Below are 10724 nucleotides of genomic sequence, written 5' to 3' on the forward strand. Positions count from 1 at the left end.
TTGTTTATTTGTTGTTGTTGTTGCTTGCAGAGAAGACTAGTAGATGTTATGTAATTTGTTGTTGCATTCATGAAGGTTTGAATTTCGGATATATAAGACAATTTCTGATAAGTGATTTGCTTATTGAAGTTGAAATAGTTGTGAAAATATTGAACTGTTATTTGACTAAATACAATAATTACAAATAATGCTTGGAGGATACTCGTTTACTTGTTATGAATCTATATATACTTTGTCTGGTAGAATTCAAATGTGCATAGTTAAGTTTTATTTAGATTTTTGAATAAATTAATCGATGAATATATGAAATTGGAGTCTTTTGTATAGAAATATAATCTTAAAGTCTTTTGTAGTTACAAAGTATTTGATTTTTTGAACTTTATAGATTCTTCAAATATCTTTATGTTAAGTTTTCGGACTCAATATCCCCTATAGTTATTGTGTGGTGGAGTAGTTTGTGAGTCATATTATATTTCCCTTCACTTCATTTAATCTATTTTATGAATCCAACTAGCATTTAATTTACATTTTTACTGATGCAATTGATTTACTTTTTTTACTAAAAAAACTTGTGGCATTTTATCAACAATAATAGAAGAAATCCAATCAATAATATAATGAAAAGTCATGTGAATGAGAAGTATGCAATATAAAAGAGATGTTTATTTAGTATAATTTTTATTTCGCAAATTATCTACTTTTTGCTTATAAGTTATCTCAAAGATAACTTTTTCAATTAATTTCCTTTGTTAAATGTCAAATCATATTTTGCAACAATTGAAATTGTGACTAATATACAATTAAACAAATCAAGACCATCTAATTTTGATTAGACGGTCTAAGTATACTAATTGCACACTGTATTCATTAGAAAATCTAAATTCATTTGCAACATACTATAAGTTCTTTAATATATGAAAATTCATTGTGATATCACTAAACATAGTGTGTTGCATGTGATTTTTCAACCAAATCAAGTCAACATGCGGAACTTCGTTTACATTGTATTATTTAAAATTGATTATTAATATTCTAATGAAATTTACATGTTTGTGTATGATAAACTTTAAAAACTAATTAACAAAAAATACTATAAATATTATTTTTTTTATAAAAAATATAACTATAAAATTATTTTCTTGTAAAAAAACTACAAACTTATTTTGATTAATTTCATTAAATTTATAATTAACTACAATATTTAAAATAAAATAAAAAATACATCTTTCACACTTAATGTTAAATTTTTTCTTCATTTTCTCACTGCCATGTACCCAAAGACTAGCTACTAGCCAAGCATTGAAAATCAAGCAATCATGTCGACAATGGACTTCAAATAGACACAAACGCAGCAATATTTGACTACTATTGGCACCCCATAAATTTAGCAAGTTTCCGCGTATCTTTAAATTTCTGTCGTACCAAACAAGGCAAGGCATAACCGAAGTAGGAGTAGAGCACTAGCGCCCATGTCTATCTATGCGTTACAACGTTGTATATATATATAAATCCCATTGTCTTGTGGGAAACTTCTTTCCACCTTCCTTGTTGTTGAATATTTTAGTCATGCGAAACTCTATGTCATTTTGTGCTACTTGGAAATTTCTTTCAACCTTTTTTTAACTTTTTTTATTGTTAAAAAATGAAATATATTTAAAGAAGAAATATACAATGAAAGCTAATAAACAACATAATTTGAAAGACATCTCGCTACGAAGATCAAATAGTCAAAGAGTTAAAGTAGGAGAAGAATGGATCATATGAAATAAACTAACCTTCCATTGTGTCAAATGTTTGCCAAATTGTTTAGACCCGATTAACCTTGTGGTAGATATACCCAACCTCACACTTCCACTCCACTATGCACAAAAGATAAAGCTTCGTGAAAAGGAGGCATCAAATGGAGATTATAAGCAACCTTGTGGAGCAAATTATATCCTAACAATGAGAGAATTTGTCAGACACCTATTGTCTGTCTTTTGTTAATATTTCACACAAAAATTAATAAAAAGAATATTTTGAATTTCTTATCCTAATTTATGGTTCTACTTATTCAAGTAAACTTAAAAATACTTAGAAAAATAAAATAAATAAAAGGATAAAAATGAAAACAAGATATTGTTATCTTATTTTTTTTGTATCAAACTCGTCTATTGTTGGACCAACTAGTTGTTTTTCAGTGCGCTATTTGATATTAGTCTCTCATCACCGTCACACAAATAAAAAAGAAATTAAAATTAATAAAAACTAAAATTAAAATTGACCAACACACAAATATTTTATATCAAAAACTACATGTGTTTTGATTTTCCTATTGCATTTGAGAATACGTAGAAATAAGGTATTTCCTTTGTCAAACCAAATTAATAAAAATATATTTTTTTTATTAATATAAATAATTTATTTCCATTCTTATTGTTTTTTTTTTGGTAAAATAAATAAATATTTTTTACATAATTAACTATAAGGTAAACCGTTTTAATGAACGACATGATAATATTTTCCCTATTCGTAATAGACTCTCGAATTCGAATTTTTGGTTCAAGATTATCAAATTAAGTTTTATCCATTTTTTTTAATAAAATAAAATTAGTTACGACTCCTTTTTCAACAAACCGGAACGACAGCGACTCCGCTGAAGATTTTTAGAGTCAAACTCAACCTAATTATATATAATTATTTATTTTTGTTTATATTATCCCTCTTGGATTTATATTTTAAAATTATTTTACTATATATTTATTATGAATATAATTGTGGTGATTCTTTTATTCTTTTTTTTTGTGATTTATACATATTTATGATAATTTATGCATTAATTATATGCATTTATGGTAATTTATTCTAATTGTGGAAATTTATTTTATTTATTTTGAGTTATTTACATGTATTTATGGTAATTTATGTATTAATTATATATAATTGTGGTAATTTTTTATATTTATTTATGGTAATTTATGTATTAATTATATGTCTCTATCGTAATTTTTTGTAATTGTGGTGATACGTTTATTTTTATTTATTATTGATAATTTATGTAATAATTAGATGTATTTATACTAATTTATTCTAATTGTAGTGATTCTTTTATTTTTATTTATTTATGATAATTTATATGTATTTATGGTAATTTATGTATTAATTTTATGTATTTATAATAATTTATTCTAATTGTAGTGATTAACTTTTATTTTATTTATTTCTCTAAATACTACACTACTAACACGATTCAGACATTTCTATTCGGGTTGAGTACAATTTATGTATCAATTCTATGTAGTGCTCATTTATGTATTAATTCTATGTAGTCAACTCACATAGACAAATATTTTATTTAAAATCTTTATTAAAGAAATTATAATCATTTTTCCTATCAATATAAAGTTTTTTTAAAATATTTTCCAATAAAATTAATTGTACTATGTTTTAATTATTTTGTGCAACTATTTATCATTTTATGTTAAAATTTCATATATCAGTAAGGATCAAATGTAATTTTTATAATATTAATTTACTAAAACATAATTAATATGACATGTAAACCACATTTGTATGCTGATGCATATTCATTCATCACATTGGTAACATAGTTTTGATTATACAAATACTAAACATACTCTTTAAATTACAAGGTTCGAAAATGAAAATTTATGATATAGCAAAGTCTTGATGGAAAATCCTCATCAATTATTTGGGTGTGATGCACACTTTGCTTGAGATTACTCTTCTACATTTTTTTTAACATATAGATGTTTTACTACATTTAAATGCACCTGATGATTTTGTCAATGATCTAACTGATTTAACATCAACAACTTTAAAACCTTGTTCTTTACTATAATTTGGCTTTGGCACGCGTCCCCCTTTTGTTACCACAAATGAGGCTCCATTTTCAAAAGCATCTCTGACCGAATAAAATTCCCATTTGTCAACATTTTTATAACCATCTTTTCGCCATGTTACCTATAGTCATTATATAAATAATAAAACATCTAGTAAAAGTGAAATAATTTATTTATACACAAATGTTTGAATTCAATGGCGTGACATATTGATAATTGAGTAAATGCATCTTCATTAGTCATTATCTAATTGAAATGGATATGTTAAATTTTACTACCTCCTTACTCCCAACATTTGGAGCTATGAAGAGGTTAGCTTCGCTTTTGAGGCTAGGTCCCATGCTTCCTCCGATGGCATATTGTACCCACCCCAAATAAAGATTGTTGGCTACATGTGCATATCCATGGCGAATCCTACAATGATTTTTTAACCAATAAAACAAATCAGTATATATAATGTAGTAAATTTACATTTGTATACTAACCTTAAAATCAAGTTAATATTGTAAAAAACCTTAATAAAGTAATAGGTTACCTTGGCATTCGTTGGTTGCAATTAGGTCCAAAATGATTATACACAACAGTAACTTTCATGTTTTTGTCTCTCACATACCCATCATCGTGTCCAAGAAGCATTACCTTATCTTGTTCTCTAAACCAATTATTGGATATAGTCACATTTGTAGAACCTCGCGTGACATCAAGAAGGCCGTCTTCACTTTCATAAAGCGTATTATGATCAATCCAAATTTTTGACGCGGTAACCAATCTAATTGCATCTCCATCTACTTGCCCTAAAGAAATAACTTTTCCGTTAGGCCCCATCACCATACCTGGAGCTTGAGCTTTGCAATTATGAATTCGAATGCTATGAATGATTATGTCGGTGGCCTATAAAATAGTACAAAATGGTTACTATTAGATATGGATATTAGACTTAACTCTTTATAAAATAAATTCATATAAAAAAATGTGTCATTCATTACAAAATGTTCAAACTATATCTTTTTTTTTTTCTTAACGTGAGACTTAAGTTTTTCTAAACAATTACCTTGAATATCATCAAGCATGCATTATCAGTAATGTGAACGTTAACGCCTCGACCGTCAATGGTGGTAAAACTACTAATGAGAAGAGATTTCATGAGTCTAATTTGCATATCTCTTTGGAATGTGATCCACACTTTACCTTGAATTACAGAAGCTCCATACCTCAAAGTACCAGGTTCCGGGTTTATGGGGTCATCATTTGGGTCAGTAACTTTATAATGTATGAGATCCTTACCAATGTTGTTTGTCATTTTTCCAACATAACCAACGGAACAAGTCGCGAGTTGTTGTCGATGCCTCCTCCATTCTGGATTTGGTCTCCAGCATTCATCAATCATATTCATTTTCAAGCCTATTAACTTTGATTGTTTGGCAAAACTAAGTTTTGGAGTGAAAATGATGGCAATCACAATGGCCAAAACATAACGCATAAATATATTATTGGTACCTTGAGATGCCATGATGAATTATAATTATTCTTGATCAATTTCAATGATAAGAGAAAAAAAGATAGAGGAGAACTTAAAATGTTTATTTGTTTATATTGGAGAAGTAATAATATGAGGAAGTGATTATATAGATATAAGTTATCTTCAAGTTAGTTAAAGTTGTTTTGAGAAACTATGGCCAATTGAGCATCTCGTTCTAACTAAATTCAGGTAATAACTATAAACGCAAATTAGCAATTCTAACATGTTTCAACAATATTTTTAAAACACCAAAATAACAAACAACGATTCATTTAATGGCTAACATTTAATATAAAATTATATTTTAAAACCACTTTAATAGTTTGCATGGTGTATACTAAATAATAAAAAAATAATAAAGATTGAAAAATAAATTAAAAAAAAAAAGTTTTTAAAAAAAAAAAGTAAATTTGGTATGTTGTTTTGCATATGGAAAATAGAAGAGAGGGAATATTTTTTTCACTCTCTTTTTGTTTGATTTGTTACTTGTTAGAAAGGGTGGATATATAGATAAATATTATTATCATTTAAAAAATAATAAAATATAGATATACTAATTTGAAATCAAAATAAAGTTCTATGTTTTTATCAAAATTAATTTTATCCATAAACATTTATATATTTTAAGCAATACATCTATGGATTTGATTTCCAATTAAAATCAATTTAGTATTTTGAATTAATTTAATTAATGGAAATAACCTTTAATTAATTTAATCATATCAATTATATTTTTAATTCCGACCAATAATATTGTATATTAACAACTAACATTTATTTATAATAAAATATTTCTTTAAAAACAGTTTGGAGCACAAAGAAAAATTAGCATGGATCTAGAAAGAACTGAGGCTATCATTCAATTTTCAAAATACATGTTATATCATACCTTCACAACTGATCATCTTACCTCCAGAATTTTCTACAACTTCAGAACAGCTTTTTGACTTTTAAGTTTTCACTATATTATTATATATTTTTACCGTGTATTATTCAATTTGATATGTATTAGTATATTTAGTCTTTGAATTATAATTTAGAGACTATTTTAAAGTAGTTTATAATTTAAAAAGTATAAAAGTTACTTAACGAATACAATTAAAAGAGTGACTAATTTGATAATTAGTAAAATAATTTAAAGACATTTGAGTTGATTTTTATAATTTAAAGATTAAATTAATAAAAAGTATTAATTTATAGATTAAATTGACGATTTATTCTATTTTAATTCATTTTAATTTTTGTGGGGTCGGAGAATTAAATGTAGGAGTATAAAAGAACCTTGAGTTTTCTCCTATGGCATAGGCCCATTGTTTCCATGGTCTCAAGACCAACGCTTTCCTGTTGTGAAGAAAAAAAGGTACCATGCATGTATACACTTCGAGCCTACAATAACTTGGACCTACTGACAACAAATTTTGTATCTTATAGTTTCTCATAATCTCTTAATTTTTATGTAATTCGGTAAATTTAAATGTATATTTGAGAATATAAAAACACAAGAGATAAAACTCACATAAATTTTTAAAGTGAAAAAATAATAAAGGAAACCCAAAGCAGTTGCAACATTACTAATATAAAATTCATACATAAAACACACATGATTGATGCATCCATCAATCATTATAAAAATATTTTGAATGTAAATACCATTTGGATTTAATTTTAGTTCAGATATTTAAACAAAGTCCCACTTCTCTATTTCTTCACTATCTAGCGAGAGTTGGTCTCTAAACGCCACTTAGCTCTGCAAACAACATAAAATTAGCAAAAGCGATTGAAAAGGAGTGAAGGAGAGATTTTACTTTGAGTTGGAGTGAACATTTCTCTCTATTTATAAAGTGGTGTGAACACAAAAATAAAAAGGGGATATTTGCAAGAATTAATATAATATATAGACTATAAGTAAAAATGGATATATTTTATCGGAAAGAAAATTATATTTAAACATAAATTTTCTATCTCTATAAATATAATATATTTCATTTTTAGTTTTTCTAAATTTTTGATTCAAATAATAAAACTAAATATACTTTTTGAAAAGAAAAATCATATTTAAACATAAGTTTTTTATCTCTACAAATATAACACATTTTATTTTTGGTCTCTCTAAAAAATTTCTTTAAACTATGGTCTTTCAAATATTTTCTATGAACAATTTTAATCACTGTTTTTAAGTAAACTCGTGTATATCTTTCAAATTTTCGAAAACATGTTTTTAAGATTATAAGAATATCTCCTACAAAAATTTAAAATTTATTAACAAAAAATGAGTTAAATATGAATTTTTAAGCATCAAAAGTTTAAAAACAAATATTTAATCCATCCTTATTAAAAAATTATAGATTTATGTGGGAGATATTCTTATAATATTGTAAATATATATGTAAAATATCATTTAAAAATTAAAATAATACATATAAATTAATTTTAAAAAGGACCAAAATTGTTGATGAAAATATTTAAAGGACTATAGTCTGAAAAAAAATTAGACGAACTAAAAATAAAATATAATATATTTATAAAGACAAAAAATTTATTTAACTCTTAAATTTATAATATAATACTTTTAGTAAAAAAAACTATAATATGATACTTGTATGTTTGATTTGTGAATTATGTGAAATTTAACAAAACTTGGCAGCCCATACTTTTAGAAAAGCCAAGATGCATGCGGCGACTAGAGCCAGCTTAGGCATGTTAACGTTAACTCTTGCTGGCAGTGTCCAAATGATACTGAGCCACTCACATGCGACAAAATTACGATATTGATAAGACTGAACAATCACTACAACATGGCAACAAGCCAACAACCATGTACCATTATTATATATTTTTTCTTATGTGACTCGCTCTCATTGCGCTAAAAATGTGTCATAATTAATTTAAAATTAAAATATATGTGTATTTTCTTAAATATTTTTAATTTAATCAATTATAATTTTTTTTAGAGTGTAACTATAAAAGATGTAAACACTTAAAAAATCATCAAAATTTTATTTATAATGTACCTACAACGACATCCTTTGCATCCTCGTGGACACACACTATAATTTGGATAAAAATTGGCATTGTCGTGTTTGTTAGAAATCTCAAGTGTCGTAGTGGTTTGTGCTTACAAAGAAAAGATAACGATCAAGTTACTTTGCACACCTGTGTGCATCATAGATTACTCACCGATTTGCGACATATCGTCGCCGTTTTATTTTTGTTCGTTTCGTGTGGATAAAATACTCCTGTGTAGCTAACAGTATAGTTTTCTCTTATCCTTTCTTTTTTTGTTTCGCGACAGAAATTTAGATTTAGAATTAAATACCGATGCATCGTCTAACCACTTGTCCATATAAGACATAAGTACATTTTAATTTTTGCTACACCTATTCAATATTTTATTTTTATTTTTATTTTTTTCCTTTCTATCACACATCCATTTATTACACATATTATATTACTTTCTTTTATTTTTATTTCTCTAACGGTATATACACTCAATGAAGTGTACACCATGTATTTTTCTATAAAAGAAAATCACTTCATATTTGCACTCTAAAGAATGTCCAATTTTTTAAGTTTTGAAATTAATAGATGTAAAGATTCCTGTTAAATAAAACCGCAACCGCATATATTTTTTTAAAAAATTACAATTGATTTGTATTTGAATTATTTACATCATTAATATGGTGTTGCAGCGAAATAAAGTTAGATGTAGAGAGATAAGGTAGGGTGCATATACACCATTTTGATAAAATGTATTTAGGTGGGAGTGATACACAATTGCTAACAACGATATATATGGAGGAGGGATTCGATGTGCATGATTTTAGCAAGAGGAAAGTGTACCACTCATATTTGCGTAGGATTTATTAAACCTTAATGATCAACTCATATCAAGATTTTAGCAAGAGGTCATTTATATTGTATTACTTTAAACAATATTGATATTCAACACTATTTTGTAGTGTCACACAATATCTTGTCATGCGAAGCGAGTTTGAATTAATGTGTAGTCATAAGTTCATAACTATCTAAATGATTATTCTGTTGTGTAGATAAATTCAATATTTCAAAGCATGACTAATTGTGCAATCACAATCTTCTATATATTCACATCACAAGACAAAACATGATTTGGCAGTGTAAAATTGTTTGGTTGTGTAATGTCTAGCATGTTTGAAGGGTAAGGGAACACTTTTACAATATTAAATGTCTCATAAATGTCTAGTTTAAGACAGGGACCACTTTGTCATACGAAAACTTATTTTTCAAATTCTACAAATAGAGATCAACTTCGACTTCTCTATCATTTTTTTCCACTAGAATTTCTCCACTCACACAACAAGAAAACAAGGATTTTGTGAGGATCAAAAGCCCTCACAAAGGGGAAGAAGCAGCCACAAAGGGGGAATTTGTGGCGGTCTTAGACAGCCACAAATACGGTGGTCACAAACATTTGTGGCGGCCAAAACAGCCACAAAGTTTGAAAAGTACGTCTGCCTTTGTGAGGGCATAGGCCGCCACAAAAGACATTTTAAAAAGTTAAGCCTTTGTGAGGGTCCAGGCCGCCACAAATGCTTCCCGTGAAGGTTTAGGCCGCCACAAAAGATCATCCAGATTAAAAAATTAATATTTTATGAGGACTTAAGCCGCCACAAAATATTAAGTATATTAAAAAATTAATTTTTTAAATTCGAAATTAATACTTTATTATAATATTATATACAATAAATTAATATGAATACAAATTGAAAATTTAAATTTAAATTTAAATTACAATTAAATTTAAATTTAAATTTAAATTTAATTTAAAATATAATATCAATATAAAATAAATTTAATATACAATAAACTAATCTAAATATAAATTAAACATTTAAATTAAAAATATAATATTACAATTTAATTATCATTTAAATTAAATTTAAAATATAATATTTAAATTATAATTATAAATTTAAATTAAAAATAAATTAAAATTAAATTAAATTAAATTAAAATTAAAATTAAAATTAAATTAAAATTAAATTTAAATTTAAATTTAAAAATTAAAATAAATATTATATATAAAAATATAATATTAATAATAATTAAAATAATTACTACCAACCCAAATAAATTAAAATCAATAAAGTAATATAGTTTTTTTAAAAAATAGTTATATTAAAATCAATAAATATTACTTTATATGTCAATTAGGGGAGCATTAATTAATTTGCAAACAATATAATAAAGTATTATCAAGACTAGTATAATTATATAAACCGAAATAAAATTTTAAATGATGTTTTTTTAATAATCAAGACTAATAAAAAATATCAAGACTGACAATCAATAAACTATATTAATATGTATCAAGACTTATAACA

General features: G+C 25.6%; 1 protein-coding gene across 2 annotated transcripts; it reads right to left on the reverse strand.

The window, feature by feature from the left end:
• Positions 1-3548: 3548 nt before the first annotated feature.
• On the reverse strand, positions 3549-7131 carry LOC101515393 (probable pectate lyase 4). 2 transcript variants are annotated; one of them, XM_073364642.1, is made up of 5 exons: positions 5054-7131; positions 4894-4963; positions 4378-4733; positions 4121-4256; positions 3549-3963 (listed from the first exon to the last, which is right to left on the reverse strand). In XM_073364642.1, exons 1-5 carry the CDS (start codon positions 5350-5352, stop codon positions 3739-3741), a joined length of 1086 nt encoding a protein of 361 aa, XP_073220743.1. In that variant the 5' UTR covers positions 5353-7131; the 3' UTR covers positions 3549-3738. The 2 variants fall into 2 exon arrangements, with proteins under 2 accessions (XP_073220743.1, XP_004512002.1); XM_004511945.3 differs by having other exon boundaries at positions 4894-7130.
• Positions 7132-10724: the final 3593 nt, after the last annotated feature.

The sequence above is a fragment of the Cicer arietinum genome, chromosome 8, assembly GCF_000331145.2.
Source record: "Cicer arietinum cultivar CDC Frontier isolate Library 1 chromosome 8, Cicar.CDCFrontier_v2.0, whole genome shotgun sequence".
NCBI lineage: Eukaryota > Viridiplantae > Streptophyta > Magnoliopsida > Fabales > Fabaceae > Cicer > Cicer arietinum.

Excerpts from the sequence above, each read along its gene's own strand:
- LOC101515393 (XM_004511945.3), bottom strand. The coding sequence starts at position 5,352 with ATGGCATCTCAAGGTACCAATAATATATTTATGCGTTATGTTTTGGCC. Across the intron at positions 4,734-4,893 it reads CATGCTTGATGATATTCAAG|GCCACCGACATAATCATTCA; the intron begins GTAATTGTTTAG and ends ACTATTTTATAG. Across the intron at positions 4,257-4,377 it reads TGCAACCAACGAATGCCAAG|GATTCGCCATGGATATGCAC; the intron begins GTAACCTATTAC and ends AAATCATTGTAG.